The sequence below is a fragment of the Acartia tonsa genome, chromosome 10 (assembly GCF_053477335.1).
Source record: "Acartia tonsa isolate MP-2025a chromosome 10, ASM5347733v1, whole genome shotgun sequence".
Lineage (NCBI taxonomy): Eukaryota > Metazoa > Arthropoda > Copepoda > Calanoida > Acartiidae > Acartia > Acartia tonsa.
In genome coordinates, this window is record NC_137269.1 from 21253743 (window position 1) to 21277926 (window position 24184).

The 24184-nt window shown below is 32.7% G+C and overlaps 1 protein-coding gene across 2 annotated transcripts; it reads right to left on the reverse strand.

Annotated features, from left to right (window-relative positions):
- Positions 1-16: 16 nt before the first annotated feature.
- Positions 17-23917, reverse strand: dor (vacuolar protein sorting-associated protein 18 dor). Of its 2 annotated transcripts, none has more exons than XM_080173941.1 (33): positions 23827-23917; positions 23530-23593; positions 22843-22925; positions 22617-22662; positions 21816-21863; positions 21534-21621; positions 21127-21219; positions 20663-20718; positions 20191-20291; positions 19749-19822; positions 19462-19580; positions 19011-19106; positions 18651-18695; positions 18486-18571; positions 17503-17637; positions 17346-17404; positions 12622-12751; positions 12275-12337; positions 11685-11785; positions 11076-11189; positions 10509-10636; positions 10239-10307; positions 9655-9792; positions 9343-9480; positions 8806-8851; positions 8535-8610; positions 7967-8110; positions 5167-5261; positions 2344-2406; positions 1859-1912; positions 872-945; positions 482-567; positions 17-169 (listed from the first exon to the last, which is right to left on the reverse strand). In XM_080173941.1, exons 1-33 carry the CDS (start codon positions 23887-23889, stop codon positions 107-109), a joined length of 2838 nt encoding a protein of 945 aa, XP_080030067.1. In that variant the 5' UTR covers positions 23890-23917; the 3' UTR covers positions 17-106. The 2 variants fall into 2 exon arrangements, with proteins under 2 accessions (XP_080030067.1, XP_080030066.1); XM_080173940.1 differs by having other exon boundaries at positions 8535-8607; positions 8803-8851.
- Positions 23918-24184: the final 267 nt, after the last annotated feature.

The following is a 24184-nucleotide window of genomic DNA, read 5'->3' on the forward strand; positions in this document are numbered from 1 at the left end:
TTTAAAACTAAAATCCCTGAACAGTTAAGCATGGGGTTCTACCATAGTATACATACATTAAATATCAATAAAAACATGATCAATATAACAAAAGGAGTATTCTGAATTACAGCCAGTCATTGATGGTTTGTTGGAAGAGTGAGTCCTCTATGAATGGTGTATCAATATCCCTGATAAAATTTTAATGTTCATACAAAATTATTTAAGAGATAGGAGGAGAAAGGGGCGGATTTTTCACTTGAAACCCTAGGAACTCTGAAAAAAACACTGAAATTTTATTTTAATACCTACTGTGCAATATTAAAATCAAGTAGCCTCCCTAAAAACGAAATAACCAAGTAGGTCTAGATGTCTGTCAGTTCTAAGCGGACATACAGATAGACGAACATGATATTTCAAGATGATACCAACAAAATTTTATTGGGTATGGGGTCTTGGTTTTGGAAAATACTAGTTTTTGCTATTGTTTTGTATGAGCATTCCTTATTACAAGCTCTCCACAGAAGCAACATTCTCCTGCCACAATATCTGCCAGTTCTTGAGCTGCCTGCTCCTCTCGAGTTTGTCCTGAATATTAGTGTATAAAAGTAACATAAATTATCTCTGTGTGTCTGTCTGTATCGCTAACAAGCTGAACCGAAATTATTTTCTTTTACAATGTAGCTCCTCATATTGGTTCAAAAAGAAGAATAGAGTACCCAATGTGGAAAGAATACAAATTAGAGAAGAAAAAAAATCTTAAATTAATAAGGTACCTACTGTAGTATTTCTAACAATAAATAGGAACCTACCTAGATAGTTTAAATAGTTAGACAAGAACGAAAAAAACGATGTTAATCATATTTCAAACTTATAGCTACAAGTATATTACCTGAAAAGGTGCTGACTGTTTCTTCTGTAGGTGCTTGCTTCAAGATAGTCTGTAACTCATTGATTCTGCGTCTCCTAACAAACAAAATTAGTATAGAAATAGAATTCAAATGTTTTTTGTCATATGTAAGTTATGGCTATTTTAAAAGAAAAAAAGACCCCGGCTAAACATTTCTTCAATTAAATCCATTAAGTAACATTTACATATATTAAAAAAAAACAATAGCACATCATAATTGCAAAATAACTGTTTGTCAAGAAATGTTCATATTTTGAAAGCTACATGTTAGAAAATTATTAATCTTTCAGTTTATTTATGAAGAAATGTGATTTCTGTAGCTGAGCAAAGAAAATAATGTGTTGCCTGATTTAAAATTATTTTTTTCTTTATTATTGTCCATTAAAATACAATAAACTATTCACTAATACAGAATAAACAGCTTTAAAATTATCACTTTAGATGATGTAGATGGAGACGGTAGAATTGTAGAATAGAATTGCCAGATCAAGGGGAAAAGCCATACGCTTATGTACTGGTATGTATTATATAAACCATAAGCCATGAGTTTATTCCCCTTGATCTAGACAATCATAAGTGATTTTCTACATCATTCTTGCATGTTGGCAGTTTCGTCGTTTCAACTTTTCATACTCTTCAAGTAAATTTATGTCCACTATAATCGATATATTTTTACTTAGATGTTAAACCAGATTTTCATGTACTCTGATAAGGTGATGCTCGCAGCTGGATAAGATCTTAAAGTAAATCATATGCTTCGAGTGCCAAAGCACAACACAAATTTTTTTTTTTTTAATTCTACATCCCATTTCCATCACATTACCGAATTACGAGGTCTTAACATTGGGATGACCCTTCCTCAACCATTAAATTCCACTAACCAGAATAACATGTTTTCTTGTTCATTAGTAATAATATTTTTTTTAAACGATTAGAATTCAAATCTATTAAAAAATAAAATAAGTTTACCTTGCAGCACCTAGATGGGGTAATAAGACTTCTATGAGGCAATCAGAATGAAACCTAAACGAAACATTTTTGAACAATGAACATTTAAGTTTTGATGGATTTTCTTTCTAATGAAACTAGAGTTGTTGTGTTTGTACTTTTGTATATAATTATAAAGGATAAGAATTAAAGAAACATACTATTTTTAGTTTATATTTTTAATTATTACTTAATCTTACAACAGATTTTCATGTTCTCAATTCAAGTGAAATTTTCAGCAGGCTAAAATAACGATTTTTCGTATATCACGTCCCTTCCCCTTTCCCAATGGATGAATGAACTGACCAATAAACAAGTTCCATGTTAGTAACCTAAATTGACGATAATTTTTTCCCTGTCATAATATTCACTTATATTCTAAATCCTTTTATAAAACATTTTCTATATAAAAGTGAAGTATTGAATAATTAAAACAATTAAAAGCGCAGCAATAATTGCGGCTAGACCTGTGGGTGCAAGAGAAAAGATAGAACTCTCTGGAAAGCAACAGATCTCCACAAACTGAACACCTAAAAAGTAAAAGGGAATCATCAAGCAATGGTTTTAATTGATAATGAAGAACAAAAACAATTTAACCATGTGTTAAATAAAATCCTCAGTATTATTAAACTAGAAATGCCTGGATGTACCATCCAGGTTTAGATAAATTAGTGAAAATTATTGTTTCCTTTTTTTATAATACATTATTGGTATTGCATCTTATAGCTATTCTTTCATAGCGTAGTGGTATGATATGAGAGAATGGGGTACGAAGATCAGTGGTTCAATTATTGTTGTTAGAATAAACATATTTTATTTCCTTTAAAAAAAATTTAATTTTTTATTAAATAAATAAAATAAAACTAAAACTTATTTTGAAAAGTCACTTAAAATCTTTAAAAAAGCAATTTAAAAAAAAATGTTGCCAAGCCTCGAACCGACTTCCTTGGCCCTAAATATTCTAAAGAATATTTCTTTTTATGACATTGTAAACAATATCAGTAATTAATAAAATAAAACTAATTTTGAAGTCCCTTAATATATTTAAAAAGGTAATTAAAAAAAAAATTATCGCCAAGCCTCGAACCGACTTCCATGGCCCTAAATATTTTAAAGAATACTTTATACTAATTGTTTAAATTAACTGATCATTAAAGCTTTCCTCTTTAGCTCAGTGGATAAATTTTATTGTTAATATTTTATCCAAGCAGTCTGAAGCACCTAAGATCGAAACCTCTTCGGGTATTTAAAAAATATTTTTATCTGTATAGAGAGAGAAAGAGAAAGAAAGATATTGTTGTGTGGAGGGGGGGGGGGGGGGGGGTAATTTTTTTCCAGAACGATTTCTCTTGGGTGGGTGGTGTTACCCTCTTCCAAAATAGTTAGAAACCTTCCCAGAACCTATGATAAGCTACCCTGTAAAGGAGAACCATATGGGTTCAGGGGTTAGCGAGATCCTTTGTCACAAACAAACAGACAGACAAATAAACATTCTGTTACTTTATTATATGGATGATAGCTTTAATAGTTTATTATACATGCGGGCAATAGAACTGGAATTCTTGATAAGTTACTTGGGGGGTTTTGAACCGGCGACCTATAAGCTTTGAGGGATACTTAATATTATAGGAGGAAAGAGAGAGAGAGAGAGAAAGAAATTCGTAGGTTGCGTAATTTTCAATCATCAGCGACCGTTTAAACGGATATAAAAATCAAAAATTTATAAAGTAACAGGATATTTGTCTGTGTGTTTGTATGTTTGGAGGGTAGGGCGAGTAATATAATAGTTATTTAAAGCATCGTATTATTAACTATTATTATATAACACTGGCTTTAATCTGAAATGATTGTGCATTTTTATATTCATAGAAAACTGGATATAATAAGATGTTAAATATATTTTTCAGTCTGTTATGTTAAATAAAAAAAATTTTTTAAATGAATGTCACCACCTGGAGTCGATCTTGGATAGCCACGACCTTAGCCTTACAACGTACCCCTATGCCACAAAAGCCACATTAATATCAAACAAAAATTGGTCATGTTTTTACAACCCAAAACAAAATTAATAATGGGGATTAATCAACCCTTCTTTTTCTTCCATTGTTCTTTCCTTGAACTTTCCTTGAATATTAATATTTTTCTTCCATTGTCTTTTACCCTACTATTAATCTTTTTCTTCCATTTTCCAATCCCCGACTATTAATCTCTGAATATTAAGGGGATAGAAATTGAAATTATTATAATAGCTAAAACTATTACGCCGATATTAAATTACACCAAATTTTTGTTAAAAATATTGTTATAAGAGCTAAAAAAACGTTCCGCCGACATTTAAATACTCTTTTGTTAATTTAAATTAATCTAATAATTTTTACAAAGACGACATTATAAAAAAATCACGGAGGTTTCGTGAATTTCATTTTGGGAGGTGGGGGGAGACATAAGGAGGAAATAGGGAAGGAAGAACATATGAAGTGGGATGGATTTATAATAATAGTATAGTTTTTTTTACAAAAACTTAATTTTGATGTAAATTGTTAAAAGAATATCGTTTTTAGGATTATTATATGTGTATGTACATTAGATATAATGTTTTAAATAGTTTTAATTAATATTAGGTCAGTTTGAGCTTAATTTATACGAAACATTGCTAAATTTTAAATCTTTTATATGGGAAATTTTGTCCATGTACTTTTCGACCGAAACCACGAAATTCAAAAGTTGGGAGGTTTCGTGAGAAAAACTTCGAGGTTTCGTGAATCATACTATTTTTACTACCTTATCTATTTTTACTTCCAATCTTTGAAGTTGCATATAGCTTATGTATAGAATGTGTGACTTCTTATCTGGCTAACCCAGGTTCGAATCCCGTCCGAGAGGGCCACCGATTTTGTAAATGTTAAAAATTGGAAGATTTCATTAAATAAAAGTTGTCGCAAATATAGGTATTAAATAAAAAATGTAATATTGCTTTGCATCAAAAGAAGTACGTATTACTTAGCAGAACTAAGTAAAAAGAATAGAGATAATCTAGAGGCATACTCTCTAAATCAGTCAATAGGAAAACAGTGGAGGTACATTCATTCCAGACATCAGTCATTTTGGTTGAAATTGTGTACCTACAGATTTTAGTAGGAAATTATATCCACCAAAAAATTTCGTCGCTTGAATGCAAAAAATAAATAAAGGTGTTTTCTGCTATGGAATCCCTTGTTATGTTTGGCGAATTTTGGGGTCAGATGGACCATATAGATATATTATGTCTAATGTCTATTATAAAAAGATACCTGTCAGTTGCTCTGACAAACTGATATCTGGACTTGGATTGTGATATTTCGTCCCTGATATTCTGCGCAGATTTGGTTGCTTCTGCCATCTCAGCCTGGTAATTATATGTTAATAACTTAATTGATTGATAAAATATGCAAGATAAAAATGATGTATGATTAAAATTATAACACAGTGCGATCTTTTGCCAAAAAACGGGACATTTAGAGTAGACAAAAGTAAACTTCAATAAATAAGCTTGTATTTGAAGAAATGATGTAATTTCTTTTGCTTTAACTCGAAAATAACCTAAATTTTGCCTCTGTTAACTTCTAATGTGCATTTGGTAAGTACGTCTTGCTGTTTTGGAGGAGCGAAGCTACCCTATTTTTAAAAAATCTATAAAACTTCATACTTTTAGTTAGGATAGAAATATTTTAACAAAATCAACGTCTATGTAAATATTTCTTCAATGCAAACAATGTTTGTGAACAAGAATATAGCGTCAGGTGCACCCATTTCGAGTCCCGGCATTTTTAGGTAGGTCCAGTATAAGTAAAATAGGACACTTATAAGGCATGTTTTCAAATATTTTTTTTACAGATATAAACAACAATAACATAATTTTCAAAACACTTTTGATTTTGTGTTAATACCTTTAGTTTATATAAGAATATAAGCATAGTTACTTAAATTATATTCTCTCTTAAACGTATATTTCTCTCTCTCTCTCTGATGCGTATTTAATGTTTTTGCAATATTATAATTAATCCCCAAATTTGAATTTCTGCTGGACCAAAACCAGTTAGAACTATAAATTTTTTTAGAACACATGAAATTTAGCAAATTTAATTGCTAAAATAAAAGTATTGTAAGTCATCTTTATTTAACGACTCCTTTATCCCTTAACCCTTTACAGTCGGGCCCCTAGCCGCACCTTAATCGGTCGGGGGGGGGGGGCGTTCAACGCCCCCCCTTATTATCTCAGTTCCTATTAGAGCTAGAGGGCTAAATTTTTTTGTGCAAGTCCCCTGTTTGATAATGAATTTCCGACCTTTTATAGGTCTAAGTCAATTTTCGCTTCCTTCACCCTTTTATTTAACAACCTTTGTTTTTAGGTCTTTTTTTACTTAAAAATTTCAAACGGCTGTATTTTTCTTATTTTTGAAGCTAGAAGAAAATTTTTTTTCCAGAAAATGTTTATCTTTATGTAAATTTTACATTAGAAATATCAAAATATAAATTTCAGCGGCCGCAGCTGTACTTGGCAGCTGCCAGCCGCCGCAGTCGGCGGTCGGCGGGAAAACGGCGGCGGATCTTCATGAAATTTTAATACCTTATGTAGACATGTCAGAAAAGCTTAAGTTTAAAATTTGAAGTCTCAAGATCAAAAATTGCGGCCACAGGAGCCTTTTAAAGATTTCTGGAGACCTGGAGGATCAGGACCTGCAGGATCATACCTGGAACCTGAAAGTGACTTGAACACCTGTATTTCATATATGGATGTACTACTAGAGGATTTTTTAGTAATTTGGTATGATAAAATGCTTTGTTTTAGTCAAAAAAATATTTTTGCTCTTTACCTGGATGACCCTGCCAGGTTTGCTGGCATCCTGTGCCCGCCAGGATGGAGATATTCAAAAAATTCCAACTCTCAGTTATGTGTCATACCCATACTTAAAAAGTCAAGCAGTTTGGGCTCTTTATCTTTCACACACAGAAAATGAGATAGAAAAAACCGGATGGGGGGGCGTTCAACGCCCCCCCCCCCCCCCCCGACCGTTAAGGGTTAAATGTCCATTAAAACCGCGAGAACGGCAAAAATCGTTAAAAATCACGCCAACGGCGGCAAATAACGGCGAAACGGTTCGCCAGAGGCAAATGATGCATAAGTCAAGAAAGATCCGCCTTAAAAAGTTTGAAAATATTGCAGAGATGACTTTGGGCTCTAAAATGACTCCTTCCCCCTCTAACGAAGGAAAATTTGAAATTAACAAGAACGAAATTGTTCAAACCATGCAATGTAAAATGCTCAATTACTCAAAAACGGCCGGGAGGCCCCAAGTTGTGAAAACTGTTTTATACACAATACATGTTGCATATTAATATTATTATTGGAAAACCCGGGGCCTCCTGGCCGTTTTTGGGTAAAATGGAGAAAACTGATTTTTTGGGGTTAAAAATCTTAATATTTTTGGTGAAATTTTCTCACAAAATGTCATTTTACACCACCAAAAAAATATTTTTTTTTAAATTTTTCTTTAATTAGACATTGGTACAGGTATCTGAAAAGTACCTCAATCAAAAATTATTTGCATAAGCTGAACATAAATGTATTTTTTGTTGCTTTGAAAAAATTGTGTAAAAAAATCTGGAAAATCATCAAAACTGAAAAGAAATTTTTCACTACCCTTTTTAAAAATGGCATAAATCCGCCAAAAATTAATATTTTTTCAAAAATTTCTTTTCTAGCTGTCTACTTACAGCCATTATTAGGTCCTAGGATAGATAAAAGTCGATTTTAAATTTTTTGGATGTCCCGATTTTTTTCAAAAGATCGCACTGTGATATAACTCCAAGATGAACATTTTAAACAAAATAGGAGTATCAGTAATCTTAGAATTTCATTAACCTGGTTGCACTATGATACTAATACCTATGTTAAACAGTATTCATGTAATGTTGCTTTTAATATTACCTTCTTTAATGATAGTTTATATGATCACAAATAGCATGTGATATTAATAATCTTAAAACCCTCAATGGAACTGATAAATTCATGTTAAAACTCAAAGTTTACAACCATAACGTTCTGCTTACCTTCAACTGAGTAATATGCTTGCTATATTCTTGCAAAGACTCAACAATAGCAGACTTGAAATGTGCGATTGTGACGAAATCCGGGAAGAAGGGAAGAATATCTTCTATCTTAACTGTTGGACATTGGGACAGGAACTCCATGGCCTAGAATTTAAAAACTATAAAAAGACATTGCAACAAAATATTGAATTTATTTGCTGTAATTTTTAAATGGAATTAAATACGTCCATTTAGTCATTTAAATGTTTTGAATATTTATCTTTCTGTTTCTCCATGAATAACTTGTGTACAATTTGTTTAATCGCCTATGAGAAAACATGAATTTCTATTCTAAGCATACTAGGGGCCTACTAATTGAAAATTAGGGTTAGGGGATTAATTTTTCCTGGGGTGCTCTCGCCATTAGAGGCTAACAAGTACCAAAAAAACGGAACCCAACCTTAAGTGATATACAAACAAAACAAAAAACTACCCTTTATTTTCAGTTTATTTCAAAATAAGGGGTTTGGAGTTTCTATGATCGCTAGGTACTATGAGGGAAACCACTGCTTAATAATTGATAATATACCTGTTTAATATCATTCTTTTCTTGTACAACATGTTGTGCGACTCGTAGCCATAATTTCTTATTCAGATCCTCACTATTTAATCAAACATTTATTAGCACAATTTCATAATAAAATAAACTAATTGCTAAAGTATCTGTATGTATGCTGGGCGGTTTAGTATCACATAGGCGTCTGCACCCAGCGGTTTACAGTTCTTTGGAATTTGAAATCATAAAAAGAAGTATCCTAGAACTATTATCAATGTAATTTAACTATTAAATGTATTTCCTGAGAGGACCACCCAACAACTTTCCTCCAGCGCACTTTACTGCCAGATCTAAAATAAAAATTAGGGTTGGCAATCCGTATCCGTGATCCGGAATCCGCCCAATTTTTGGTCAATTTTGGAATCCGAATCCGGAATCCGTTTTTAATAGCAGATTCGGATTCTTAATTGGTAGGCTAAAATTAGCGTATTTGGACGGATTCTTTAAAAAATCCGAATCCGGTCCAAAAATTTGACGGATTGCCATCCCTAAAAAAATAGTTTCATTTTATTTTTCCAGTAGGTATGGCTTTGAAACAGATTAGTATCCGCTGGACTGAAACTGTTTCTCAGCCTAAAACTGAAAAAATCATGTAAATACTTACCTAAATAACTATTATTTGTCCTTTCAGATTATTTTGTAAGAATCAAAACATTATGTTTCAAGTTTATAAAATCAGTAAAATGACGATCAATTTCGATTATGGCAGTCTAACTGGCGGATATACCATAGGTAAAGAGTCATTAAACTATTAGTAATAATATTTAAAAATAAAGTTCACCAATATCAATCGACAACGCCAATTCCATGGCATCCAGATGTTGTCCCAACATTGTGAGGAGATACACCCCTTGCTCCTTTAATCCTGCCTCCAAGCATTGCTTTAAAATATATTTCACATCCAATAATGATTCAGGGCCTAAATAAAAACAAAATCACTCATGAATTTGAATATAAAGTGTACAAACAAATATAATGGGTAGGTAGGTATTCAAAATATTCATTTCTGCCGAATTATTACATCTTTTACCAACCTGTTTTAATTGCATTACAAAAACAAACATTTCTCAAAACTACAGAAATGTTAACTAACCTGATGATGTTAAGTAAGGAATAATTTTCTGTGGTCTTTTCTGAATGTAGAGAGTGATGAGCAGGTTATGGATAGCTTCATCCTTGGTATCCAGGTCATCTACACTGAATTCCAGGTATCTGATACATTCACCAACAACTGAAATAAAATAAACTTGTTAACCCCAAAGAATATCATCTCAATTTACTTCAAAATAATGGATTTATTATTACTTGGATCTTGCAACAGATTATCCTGTACTCAAATACAGTGAATTTTGTAGCTGACTAAAATAACAATCTCCCCTATCCATCCCCTCCCATCATAAAGAATGAACGAAATACACCAATAAGTATTGTCAATGTCTATGTTAGCAACCAAAATTGATGAAAATTTTTTCCCTGCCAAAATATCCACGTATGTTCATATTCATTTTAATATAAATTTTGTATGAATGAAATTTCCACCCTCGATATTTCGCCCTATATTTTACAACTTTTGCCCGAGTCACAAATCCTAACACCATCCCAACGGAATTTCCAACGGACTTTTTATGCAACTTGTAGAGTAGCTTCGTAAAAAAAGAGAACAGCACAGATATTTACCCTTTTCATTATCTGACTCAGAGTTTACCATAATAGCTGGAAATAATTTCGACGGGTTCAGTCTTTTGCCTAAAATAATCATTCTTTAAATAAGTAATAATACTTAAACATCGACTAATAAATTCGCTAATAGATTTCTCAGAACCAATTCTAATTACCCCCCCCCCCCCCTCTAGAGACCAAACTTATCACCAACTTACCTACATAATGACAAACAAAGCCTCTAAAGACTGGTTCTGCTGATTTTTTGCTGATGTACGAACGACTTACCTAACTTAATGTAGGTCTCAACAGTTTGTTCTGGTATCTGCTTGACCAGGACAGGACTAAACTGATAGATAAGGTCGGGACTCGAACCTCGTGACAGCTGGGTCAACACTTTCATATATTCTCCAGATCTAAATACAAAAAAATTGAATACAGATATAAGGTATAACCCAACAAATAAAATAAATAAATAATATTTCGGGGGCAAACGAAGGTCGTCAATTTTACTATATGCCCCCCCCCCCCAAACGACAGTTGAAACAGTTTTTCGAGTTAATTTCGTTACTGGTATAAGCCGTATTAAATATTTCCAAAACTAGGACAGCAATACTATGTTGGTAATGTCAAAGCTTTTTGCATTTATATGAAATAATACCATATAATGAAACAAATTACAACATTGATACATTGTACATTATAAAGAAAGCATAGGTAATTGTCTTAAAATACGGACAGTCATACGAAATTTAAAAAAAAAATAAGGAAACATCTAAAAAAATATTATCTAAGATATGCTCATTAAAGAAAGTACCTAATGAATTTACATATGCTTTTTTTCAAAATGTTTACCTTATGTTATACTGTATCAGCTTTTCAGTGTCCTGCAAAGATTCAGCCAGCAGAACAAGGTTGGCTGTATCTCCATGGCTTCCCAACACTCCATACACTGTTTCCTTGTTATTCCTGTAGAAACATCATTTTAATTAATATTATCAGGTAATTCCAAAATATCTAAAACATCGTTGTTGATTTTTATTACTCACATTGCATTATGGGAATTAATCTTATTTCTTATGCAGAGCAGAAGAATGGACTTCTTATATTTAGGGAGTGGTTGCTTTAGGGACGATTATTAAGAAAATTAAATGCCTTTTGCCAAATTAAAACTTTAGGCCTATGTTTACAACAATTGAAATCTTTTAAATATGTGTATCTCTTAAACCACTCACGGCACTGGCTAGGGTAAAATATTATCTCATTTATATAACCCTGAGTAAGATAGAGTTGACTCAGAAAGTAATGGTCCCCATTTATTTTGGAGTAAATAGTTTTCCCCTGCAAAAAAAATCCCCGTTCTTCTTTTGGGTTGTTTTTTTAAATAAGAAAATATTTGGTTTTGTCCATTGTGAGATTAAGACTGCAAATAAAGGCTTGTAAAAATGTAAAAAAAATACTTACTTGATGCAATCCATAACCCGTGGCATGGCTAGAAATCTGACAAATTCTTCTTGAACCTCCGACATTTCAGATCCTTCGTCGGATTCTTTCAATGCATTCAACTAAGAAAATTTTTCATAGAGTAGCTTTGCTAGTAAAATGGTTTTTGTAAAAAAGGTAGGTAATAGACTGTTACAAAAAAGAAACTGATGCAACAAACGTAGGTTAATCGTAATCGTCTGTAAGTTGAAATGTTCGAATCTTGTTTTAATCCTCTTTATTTAAAAATTAACCTATTTAGGTAATATATCAGGTGGGTGACATGTTTCACTAGTTAAATAATTCCATTGAATCGAATCCTTTTATATTTTTTAGCGCAGATAAAATATACTTATGGTAATAATAAAGTGGGGCGGCACTTAGAACCCTAACATTTAGGAAACGGCGGCGAAACCGCCGCTGCTTCACAAATTGTAATTGTACCCCAATAGTACAATTGCTTGCCAAATTTTAGCGTTCTACTACCTTCATAACAGTACAAATGCCCTAGACCCCCCCCCCCCCCCAACCCCATCTTACTAAATAAAAATTCATTTCTATATGTGTATTACCTTGTTTTCATAGATCTCCACTAGCCAGAGAACAATCAGAGTTATTTGTGTCTTTTCACTCGCCTACAACAAAAATACAATTTGAACTTTTAGACTAATAAGGAAAATATTTCCATTGCTGAAAATGCCATTCTTATTATCTAAAAGTTATTGATTATTTATTAGAAATATGTAGGTAGGTACTTTTAAAATAAAATTGTATGATAAAAAATTTTGAACCAAGAAAATGTAATAAAAGAAATGTATATTTAGATATTAGAGTTAGTCAAGTTTTAGTAATATGCAGTTCCTGATGGTTTGATAATGTTATAAATATGCGGAAGTGTGAGAACACCACAAAATAATACCTTTAAAGTCTCTAGTTTCTTTTTCAAGAAGTTTTTTAGAGCAGTCTTATCTGGAATACTGAGAAGCTTAAGGGTAACTTCCTCAAAGCTGGCATGGGTCTTAGCATAGTAGACAGCGCTTTCAACATATCTAGTGTAAAAATAATGAACTAGTAAATGTATCAAATATTAATTTTTATTAAGAAAGGAAAATTATGTTCATAAGTAGAGCCTTAAATATAAACAGAACAAGGATGACAACATCCATAAGTAGCGAAGCACAAAAAACTGTGGATGGGAATACGTAGAAATAGTTCAGTTCAGTTCAGTCGCGTCTCTCTTTTGGACTGTGGAGTCCAGAGAATACGGCCACCCTGCTCCTCCATGAATTCCTTTTTTTGGCAAGTGCTTCAGCTTCTCCCCATGTTAATTTCAAATTAAAGAGGTCCTTTTCAGTGCTCCGCCTCCAGGTCATTTTTGGTTGTCCCCGTTTACGTTTACCAGTGGTGGGGTTCCATTTTAAGCACTTTTTTGGAAACCTATTTTGTTCCATTCTGAGCACATGTCCTAGCCATCTTAGTCTTTTAAATTTCACTTCTGCTTCAATACTATTGCACTTGGTCTTAGCATACAGCTCAATGTTTGATATTTTGTTTGGCCAGAATATTTTGCAAATTCTTCTTAGGCAGCTATTGTGAAATGCATTAAGTTGATTTGTTTCAGTTTTCACAGTTCTCCAGCATTCAGCTCCATAAAGAAGAACTGATTTTACATTACTGTTGTAAAGTCTGATTTTTGTTTTCAGAGCAAGTTTCTTTGAATTCCAAACGTTGTGTAGACTGTTGAAAGCAACCCTAGCCTTATCAATCCTGGTTTTAATATCAGCTTTTGAGCCATTTTCACTGCTGATAACACTCCCCAAATAGGTGAATTTGTTGCTTTGTTTCAATTGTTCACCATTTATTGTTATAGTTTGATCAGGGTTTGTAGGTATATTCATAATTTCAGTTTTCTTGACATTAACAAAGAGCCCGACTTGTCCTGCGTATTTGACTAGTCTATCTGTCTTAGCTTGTAGATGTTTAATTGTTTCTGAAATCAGTGCCAGATCATCAGCAAAGTCCAGATCTTCTAGGTGTCCTAGTATGCCCAGCTGGAGACCACGTTTTTTGTCCTCTGTGGTTTTCTTCATCACCCAGTCAATGACCAATATAAATAGAATAGGTGATAAAATGCATCCCTGTCTAACTCCAGTGCTTATTTTAAAGAAATCAGATGTCTTATTGTTTCCAACTGAAACACAGGCTTGGAAGTTGTCATAAAATTTAGTTATCATAATTATCATCTTTTCAGGTATACCATAACTTCTTAGTATTTTCCAGAGTGTTTGTCTGTGTATGGAGTCAAAGGCCTTAGAGAAATCAACAAAATTTACATGGAGTGGCTTGTTAAATTCAACACATTGTTCAATAACTGTCCTAAGGGTGAAAATTTGGTCAACACAGCCTCTTCCAGCACGGAACCCAGCTTGTTCTTCTCTTAGTTTATTGTCAATTTTCTCATCAATTCTGTTTAAAATAACTTTACATAGGACCTTGCTTGGGATAGAAAGCAGCATAATTCCTCTCCAATTATCACAATTGTTCAAATCTCCCTTCTTAGGTAGTTTTATGATTATACCTTTAGACCAGTCAGTTGGTATCTTTTCTTGTCTCCAAATTTTATCAAAGAGATCAGTCAGAGTCCTAGCAGAAAGATCTATGTCTGCCTTAAGCATTTCAGCAGTTATCAATTCAGGTCCAGGTGCTTTGTCGTTCTTTAGACTATGTATAGCAGCTTTAACTTCTTGAATAGTTGGTGGTCTTGTGTCTATGTCTATTTCATGTCCTGGTTCTGGTTCAGCAGTAATTTCAGGTTCAGGTCTGTTCAACACTTCTTCAAAATGCGATTTCCACCTTTCAGCAACTTCTTTTTCTGTAGTGAGTAATTTACCATCTTTAGCCTTGATAGTTTCACCACTCTTTTTGTTATATTTGCCACTTAATTGCTTGGTTATGTTGTATACTGTTTTCATGTTACCGAAGTCAGCTGCTCTCTGGGCCTTTTCAGCCAGATTGTCAATGTAATCTCTCTTGTCTTTCTTGTGCGCTTTTTGACTTCTTTGTCTTTAGCAGTATATTCAGCTCTTAAATTGCCCATGTCAGCCAAATGTTGAGCATTATGAATTTTGTTTTTAAGATTCTTTCTCTCTTCTATTTTGTTCCATGTTTCTTCAGAGATCCAGTCCTTTTTCTCTGGTTTCTTGTGTCCTAGGATTTCCTTAGCAGTAGATTGAAAGTTTTCTTTAATTGAAGTCCATGTGATCTCAGTCTCGTCATTTAGGTCCTCTAAGACTTGAAATCTATTTCTGAGTTTTAAGACAAATTCATTCTTTATTACTGGGTCCTTTAATCTTGAAGAATCATATTGTCTGCCAATCTCACTCTTTTTATCATGGCCAGTACGCTTCAGCTTTAATTTAATCTTACTGACAACTAGTTCATGGTCACTGAATATGTCGGCTCCTCTATAGCTCCTACAGTCTTGCATTGATTTGACCCATTTTCTATTGATCATAATATGGTCAATCATGTTTCTTGTTTGTCCATCAGGTGTTGTCCAGGTATATTTGTGAATGTTTTTGTGTTGGAATAATGTACCTCCTACGACCATATCATTATTTAAACAGAATTCAAGTAAAAGTTCTCCATTTTCATTTCTTGTACCTATGCCAAAGTGTCCCATTGCATTTTCCACTCCAGTCCTGTCAGTTCCTACTTTAGCATTCATATCTCCAAGAACTAGACACATGTCATGTTTGGGTACTGAGTTTCTGATTGATTGCAGTTGATCATAAAACTCTTGTTTTACTTCTTCACTTTTGTCATTTGTTGGGGCATAGCATTGGATAAGGGTCAACTTGCAGTGCCTTGATTGGAATCTAGCCTTAATTATTCTGTCTGATATAGGTTTCCAGTCTATTAGTGAATTGACATGTCGTTTTTGGATAATTATAGCAACCCCATACATATGTTGACTTTCATGACCAGAATAAAGTATTAGGTGGCCATCTTTGGTTGTGGTTTGTCCTTGTCCTGTCCATCTACATTCTGCAATTCCAAGTATTCCGATATTGTAACTTGTCATTTCTTTAACTACTTGGGCTGTTTTAGTTGACTCATACATTGTTCTAACATTCCAGGTTCCTATCTTACAGCTTTGCTTAGAACTTATTGGTCCTGTCATCAAGTTGATAGCTTCCTTTCGGGTTTCACCATCATCTTTCATATTCTCAGTAAACTGAGCAACAGTTCTTGTTTCATGCACACCTCTGGCTGTGTTAAAGCCATAAGTGTTTGAGGTTTTGTGGGTGGTTTCGCTAACTGTGATGATTTTTTACAGGTAGGATAGTTAGTCCTACGCAAACCTTTCATATCCCTGGAAGGAAGGGTGACTGGTAAGGGGAGGGACGTCAATATTCCCCAGTACTTCAAGAAGTACCTCCTGCCCTAGCATAGTAGACAGCGCTTTCAACATATCTAGTGTAAAAATAATGAACTAGTAAATGTATCAAATATTAATTTTTATTAAGAAAGGAAAATTATGTTCATAAGTAGAGCCTTAAATATAAACAGAACAAGGATGACAACATCCATAAGTAGCGAAGCACAAAAAACTGTGGATGGGAATACGTAGAAATAGATTTAAAGTGTATTTATTAAAATCAAGAATAGATTTATTGGAAAAAATAAACACGAAACCTTGTTTTATTTTGTATGATGAAGACGGTTAAAGTAAATTACATACTAGATGCACATAACAATTGGAAAAAATATTTTGAAACTGTTAATGCAAAAAAGTTTTAAAATTGGACCAAAATACCAAAGATATGGGGAAATATGACAAACATATAAAAATAGCCAAAAACCTGCTAAAAGGCAGTTTGGCCGCCATTGTTTCTTTTCTTAAAACGCCAGAAATTTAATTTTAATATCTTTAACTAAAAAATTTTTGAAAATTGGACCATAAACACCAAAGATATGGGTAAAAATGTGAAAAATATAAAAATAGCCAAAAACCTGCAAAAAGGCAGTCTGACTGTCATTATTGTTTTCTTCAAGCGACAGAAAATTTAATTTTAATATCTTTAACAAAAAAAATTTCGAAAATCGGACCATAAACACCAAAGATATGGGTAAAAATGTGAAAAATATAAAAATAGCCAAAAACCTGCAAAAAGGCAGTCTGACCGTCATTGTTGTTTTCTTAAATGACGGAGATTTAATTTTGATATCTTTAAATGAAAAAATTTTGAAAATCGGACCATAAACACCAAAGATATGGGGAAAATTTGGAAAATATAAAAAATAGCCTAAAACCTGCTAAAAAGCAGTCCGACCGCCATTGATGTTTTATAGTTAATTGTGCTCCTTAATGATGGGAATGTTGTCAAAAATTTTCAGCTCTCTATCTTTTATAGGAGACGAGAAAATCACGTTTCCCCCAATTCATTAATTACGGACGGACGGACGGACGGACGGACGGACGGACATTGTGAATTATAGAGTAGCTTCGCTACTAAAAAACTGTGAATTGTCAACAAATTACAGGAAAGAACATTTCATCTAGGGAAAAAACTTATGAAAAGAATTATAACTCTTAGCTGGTGGAAAAGTTGGAAGCAAACTTGTTATATTATTACTCACCTCTGTTGGTCGAAGAGTTTCTCTGCTTGTTTAGTCATGATCAAATCCATAGCTGCCGGCTTAACAAAAAATAAACATAATCAAAATATTATGAAGTAGTACCTAGGGAATTAAAACTTTTTAAAATTTGGAAATAAAGACAAATTTCCACGCTTACCTTATCATTACAATGCTTTATTGCCAGATCAAATTTAGCCTGTTCCAAATAAATCCTCCAAATATTTCTGGATTCCTCCACAACTTTATATTTATACACGGCATAGTCAGTATAGGCCCAATACAGGTTCTTAACCTAAATACAAGGATTATCATAAAAATCGCAGGAAAAAAATCAAATAAACACGAATACCACCTTCCCTTCCGACCTATTCCAAATATTTTTAACAATGATGACGGTGTTTTCAAATTGTTCGAAACTCGGACCTACACCGCGTCATAACTAAATATGGTTCTTACTGCTGCTGTGTCTGGTGCGCAACATAAATAGTAAGAGTAGGGGGACTGCCTTAGCCCACAAACAGGCGTAACTCATTACCATGCATGCATAGTTAGAATATCTTAAACAATGGTCGTGCAATCAAAGTGTTGGTTGTCTGTTGGAAGTTACTTAACTAAATATCCTTTGGTGTTAGAGTATCGGCTCCCATTACACGCTGATTATGCTCTGGATTCTCAAGATGATCAATTTAAAATCAAAGGAGAATCCCACCCTTATGAGGTAAAGTAAGGTATGTGATAATTCAACCTTCCTGCATACCTGATCATGTACTATTCCAAATTGTTAATGTGAAACTAAGTGAAATATTACACTTCCTGCTTACCTGATCATGGAATATTCCAAATTGTTAATGTGATACTAAAAGAAATGTTAACCTTCCTCTTACCTGATCATGGACTATTCCAAATTGTTAATGTGATACTAAGAGATATGTTAACCTTCCTGCTTACCTGATCATGTACTATTCCAAATTGTTAATGTGATACTAAGAGAAATGTTAACCTTCCTGCTTACCTGACCATGTACTATTCCAAATTGTTAATTTGATACTAAGAGAAATGTTAACCTTCCTGCTTACCTGGCCATGTACTATTCCAAATTGTTAATTTGATACTAAGAGAAATGTTAACCTTCCTGCTTACCTGATCATGGACTATTCCAACCAGTTTGCCACAAGAAGTATCATAAGGATCATCAAAAACTACTTGTTCGTTTAATAAACATACACCTTAAATAAAACAATTAACATTATGCTTTTCAGATTAAAAACAATTCATTTTTTAAAACTGCATAAATGAATTACAAACCTTTGACTCTGTCAGCATAGAGGAACATTGTATGAAACTCAGTCACTAAAAAATAATTTTTATTAGAATAAAGAATTAAAGCTTTCATTTAAAGTACCTATAAAGCACTGAAACCCATCCAATTCCGCACCCTCTTATTTTATAAATAACCCAGTTAAACAATAAACAAACTTTACCTAACTTGACCAAAAGTAGAAAAAAAAAACCAACTCCCGCCCCTTTATTTTTAATTTATTGCAAATTAATGGGGTAAGAAGGTGTATCTTTGTTCGACTAGGCACTTTGAGAGAAACCGCCAGTGTAAATAACAAGCTTACTTGTTAAGTTGTTATTTCTTACTAAATGATAATTCCACTTTACCTAGAGCATTCTTTGGAACTTGTTGGTCAGGCAGATTGATGAGTTGACAATTAACCGCCACACTGTCACCATCACCTTCCCACGGATCAATTGAACCTTTGAAAAATGTAATATTTAGTACTTATTAGTATAGTTTTGTATGCATTTTAATGTCATGCACATAATTGTACATTAGAGCGACGTCAGCCAAATATATATTAAGACATGCCTGATATGTCACTGATCACAAAACAAAAAATACCTAGGGTGTACAATTACATAGTAAAAGTCAAAATGCAATGGGGTATTTTTCACACTACAAATCTATTTTTCTTCATTATTTTGATTGTATACAATTTTGTCTACAATGAACAAAAAAATTATGGCTTTTTGGCGAAATCAAAAGATATTTGTTGTTTTAAGACGTGGGTTTAAAAGGAGGAAATTCACCTTAAAAAAACTTGTTTTTTACCTGTATATAGACCAGGCTCTATAAGCCAACCAAAATGGCTGGGCATCCTCCGCTTGCCTTGCTGACTATGGTACACCGACAGACAAGAATATTTTAGGTTACTTGGAAACTCTAGAAACCTAAAATTCAAACAATCCATAGGAAGAAAGTTCATTAAAAGTACACTTAGAATTGTGTCAGGTTTTCCATATTTTACAAATATTAGGTACATACCTTTTTTGAGAAAATAAAACAAAAAACATAAACTTTTAAACGGTAGGTATTTATTTTTCAGAATGTATTTTTACCTTGCAGCTTTATTAAGATAATTGTTGAAAATGTTCTGTAGGAGAGGCCTATCACTCGAATTCGAAATTGAACCCTAAACAAAAATATAGCCTTTTAAAAAACTAACAGAATGTTTTTGTGTGTTTGTGAAGCGAAGGATTTCGCTAACCGATTAAACGATAATGTTTCTCCTCTGCAGTGAAGCTTCTCATGTGTCTAAGAAAGGTTTATAACTATTTAGGGGAGGGGTACCTCAACCATCCCAACAGAAAACGCTAGAAGCAACATCCTCTTATTGTTTTTTCTTTCTTTTCTTTTTAAAAGTGAAGGATCGAAACCTCACCTCCTCCATTCTTTGAACCAGTGACCTTAGAGGCCTTTAGTATAGGGGCATAGCTGCTGGTATGTATAATGCAGCATAAACTAATCTAAGAATTAAATTCTGGTGACATTCTCACTTACCTGAAACTGGTACATTCTATGTGGAGTTGTGGCTATAATATAATATTTAGTTGTATTGGGAACATTATGGTATTCTAACCCAGTAATGGGCACATGTTGTCCTGAAAAATAGAAAATAAATCATCCAAATTATCCTATTATAAAATGTAATAGCTTTTTGTTTGTTGCAAAGGATCTCGCAAATCGCTGACTTAATGGTCCTTCTAATAGTGAAGCTTCTTATAGGGCTCGGGATGGTTTTAAGCTATTTTATTATTATAAAAAGTCTAGAAATGGTTTATAACTTTAGGTCATTTCTTTGCCCTTCCATATCCCTACGAATATGGAGCCCCTAGATGCTAGAGCGCAGTCGCTAGTTTATAATAAAGGCAAAGTATTGCATAAGCTTAATTAAAATGTTTTAACAATTTGAAAATAATCTTTGTTGCTTTAATTAAAACTTAAGTGATATTAAAATATAAAGAATAGGTACCTTTCCCGATGTCAAACAGTTGCTTAAAATAAAGTTCTGTGTCTTTAGAAAACATTCTAAATAAAAAATTAACAATTGTCAATTACAATCTTGTACTATTTAGTATTTAAGTTTGTATATTTTTTGTTAGCTTAAGTATTTTAGGTTTTCAGTCTGAAGCTTCATATTTTAATGACTACAAAACCGACTGAGTTGTCTATTTTAGGGAAGCTTTATATAGGACCCATAATGATTTTAGGTTATTTTCTGCCTCATTTCTGCCACTAGATGCTAGGGCGCAGCCACCAGCTCACATTTGTATTTTATATAGGTACCTAATCTACATAAGTACAAGACTTTAGTTTCAAAAGTTTTCACAATTTTCATTTACTTAACCTATAAAATCTATTTAAGTACTCTTTCTCTTACTATGACCCTATTTGGGTTCTTAAGAGTATACAAACAATGAACTAAACTAAAGTAACCTGTCATCTGAAGAGAGATCTGTCTCAATAATAAGTCCAAGAGTGGTACCCAACAGAATTGGACCTGTACTACTTTCAGAGGACAAATCCTCGCTAAAGAAAAAAAAATTAAATTGTTTCTAAAAATAATGGAAGAAAAAGACATATCTGTTATTATTAGCATTTAAAATAGATACCTAGGTATTTCAAGCTTTTTATAACCAAGATTACTTTTAAGACTTAATAGAATTAGGTAAAAGATTTTTTTTTCTTTTTGTGACAATAGATGGCTAGATTTATTATGAAATTTCAATAGATAAATGCAAAACTAATTTAGTACGTTATAAATAATGCTAGGTATGGTTGAAATAAATTGTGTCCTTCTATAATTTTCAAGTACAAATTTCAAAGATTTATTCTCAACTTGCCTGAAGGCCACTGAAGAAACTAGGTTGCCCTTAATTTTTCCACACAACTTAGGACGAATACTCTTTTTTGACAAATACAATAGTTCAGCCTGTGAAATGGAAATTATATTGTCTTGTCTATACTACCTAACTAAAATTATCGTAATATCTGTTAAAAAAAGTGGTTTTGTTGATTATAATAGGAAATGTTTAAATCATATGTAAGCTCTTTTATATAGCTTTTATATGCAAAGTTTTAAAAGTACAAATGCTTTATTATAAATTTTTTGACAAAATACTTTTCCTGTCCATCTGTACTGTTGGATTTTAAGCTGATTAATAAATGACGACCTGCAAAAGAATAAAAAGAATAAATATATTTTATCATGTAACATACACAACACACAAAACAAAAGCTTTTTTTCAACATCATAAAATTCTTGTTGTTTAGCTACTTATGTATAAACTATAAAGATTTTACTCTCGATTCCGACATTTAAATTTTTTTCATATTTACTTCTTTTTCTTTTCATTTTTGGGGGGAGAGGGTGGTGGATTGCCTAAAACATGTCCTAAATCATCACTAAACACTACCTACTGAAAAATTTGGAAAGTTCCAGACAAACACGCATAGACAGAAATACTTTGGATATATGTATAATAGCTGACCTCAGTGACTTTTCAATGCAATAAATCCCAATTTTGCCCCCATGTAATTGTCATTATAAGTCGAATTAGACAAAAGCAGTGTAGTTTGTTGAAATAGTTTTGGACACATTGACTGGCCTAGTTATAAACTAAAAAAAATTAAAATATATCTCAATGCTAAATATCATTATTCAAAACAAAATGAACAAAGGGAAAAGTAGGTTGCGGGTAAAATCCGTAAAGGTTGTGTGTTTTAAGTTAAAAACAGTAGTAGAACGATAAAAGTTTATGTTACCTTAAAGAAAAATTGTTGTCTATAGTTCTTTTCAATAAGAAATAGTAAATACACATATTTAGTAAATATAATCGTTCTACTACCATTCTTAAGCCTTAAAACGCACACTTTTACGGATTTTACCCGCAACCTACTTTTTCCTTCAATATCTGAAAACTTACCAGTTGGGTCAAGAAATAGATTGGATATTTTCGCTCCAGAAACTGTCTGAAAATTAATGAATAATAGAAATGTTTTCCAAAAGAAATGTTTTATCATTTTTTGTACATGAAAGAACTTATAAACTTATAGGATAACTAGGTATCATAAACACATTTATACGTTGCTTTAATTTCCTTTAGACTTCCAATCTCTCATTCATTAGATAAATTACAATAAGCAACTAACCTTGTTCAGATCTATTTCTTCTTGATTGTCTGGGGCTGTGGTTAAATCTATCCTTATCAATGTTCTGTTTGCGAGTGCCATTACTAAAGAAATAATATTACTTGAACAAGCTGTGTTTTTAAAATCTGTCCAACAGTTTTCCCAAAGTGTGTGCTGGCTATTAAACAGCATTGTTTAGAACCCGATAAACATTGAAATCCAAAAATATAACCTTACCAATACCTCACTCGGTAAAATATGTGAAAAATCCTACATTTTACTCAAGAAATATCCTTAGTATGTGTGTCCCCTTCGTACGCCTGTCCCCTAGAATGTTTATACCCTAGTACGTTTGTAGCACTAGTATGTTTGTTGGCGTACCAATAAAACCTACATAGGTAACTTATATAAATATGAGAGAGACATCATGACTACACCTATACCATAAGAATTTATTTATTAGGGAAAGAGACACCTGCCATACAATGAAAAGGTGGCGTGCATATGGTTTTGCGATGAAGGTGTGATACTTGGGGGGTGGGTAAATAAGGGATGCAATGTAAGGGGGTAGGGGTGACACACCTTTTCACTTTCAACTTTGTTACACCTCACTCTCAAACATCCATTAATTAAGTCTAGCCCTCTTATGATTGTATCTCATAGAAAAAAACCTAAAATCAAGAACTAATATTAATATGTAAAGCTTACCTATATTATTGTTGGCTACGACTAAATGTGTAAGTGGATGTTTTGGTGTAAAATTGACTTGCATCTAAAATATAGGTTTGTGTTTAAATAGATTATCATACTAAAAAATAGGGTTCCCTAAACCAATTTTTTTTCCTGGAACGCTAACTAACCAGTCCATTAGATTTTAGGGGAATACAGTCGATCAAGCATATGGCAACAGAACTAATGAAGATTTCTTAATTGTATATTGCGCCAGGCTTTATGTGATTTCTATCTTTAAAATTAATCACATGCTTTCCTTATATGATATCTTACCTTTTGAAATATGGGTGCATCTTCTGCCAAGCGCTCATGGGTAAATTGTGTTGTCCCAATCATTTTCCTATTATTCTCAGTTCTGAATTTTAAATTTTTAAATAATAATATTCAAATTATTTCATATTTGATACCTAAAGTCGATAGTTTCTTGAATTGCATTTAAAAGGTTATGGTATTAATTCTTGCATAAAACAACAGTAAATTATTAATCCCCAATGGTACTGAATCAAACAATATTTTATTAATAAAGAGAGGAGTAGGTACGTTGCGCTAAAAAATCCGTAAAGGTCGATATATATATATCATATGTAATGTAAGGTCAAATGTACCACCTTTTTCTAAAATTTAAAATTAA

What these genes read in the sequence shown, in the direction of transcription:
- dor (XM_080173941.1), bottom strand. Translation starts at nt 23,889, where the DNA reads ATGATTGGGACAACACAATTTACCCATGAGCGCTTGGCAGAAGATGCA. An exon ending in ATGCACCCATATTTCAAAAG is followed by an intron (nt 23,594 to 23,826) that starts GTAAGATATCAT and finishes CCTATATTTTAG; the next exon opens with ATGCAAGTCAATTTTACACC. An exon ending in TAAAGCATTGTAATGATAAG is followed by an intron (nt 17,405 to 17,502) that starts GTAAGCGTGGAA and finishes TTTTTTGTTAAG; the next exon opens with CCGGCAGCTATGGATTTGAT.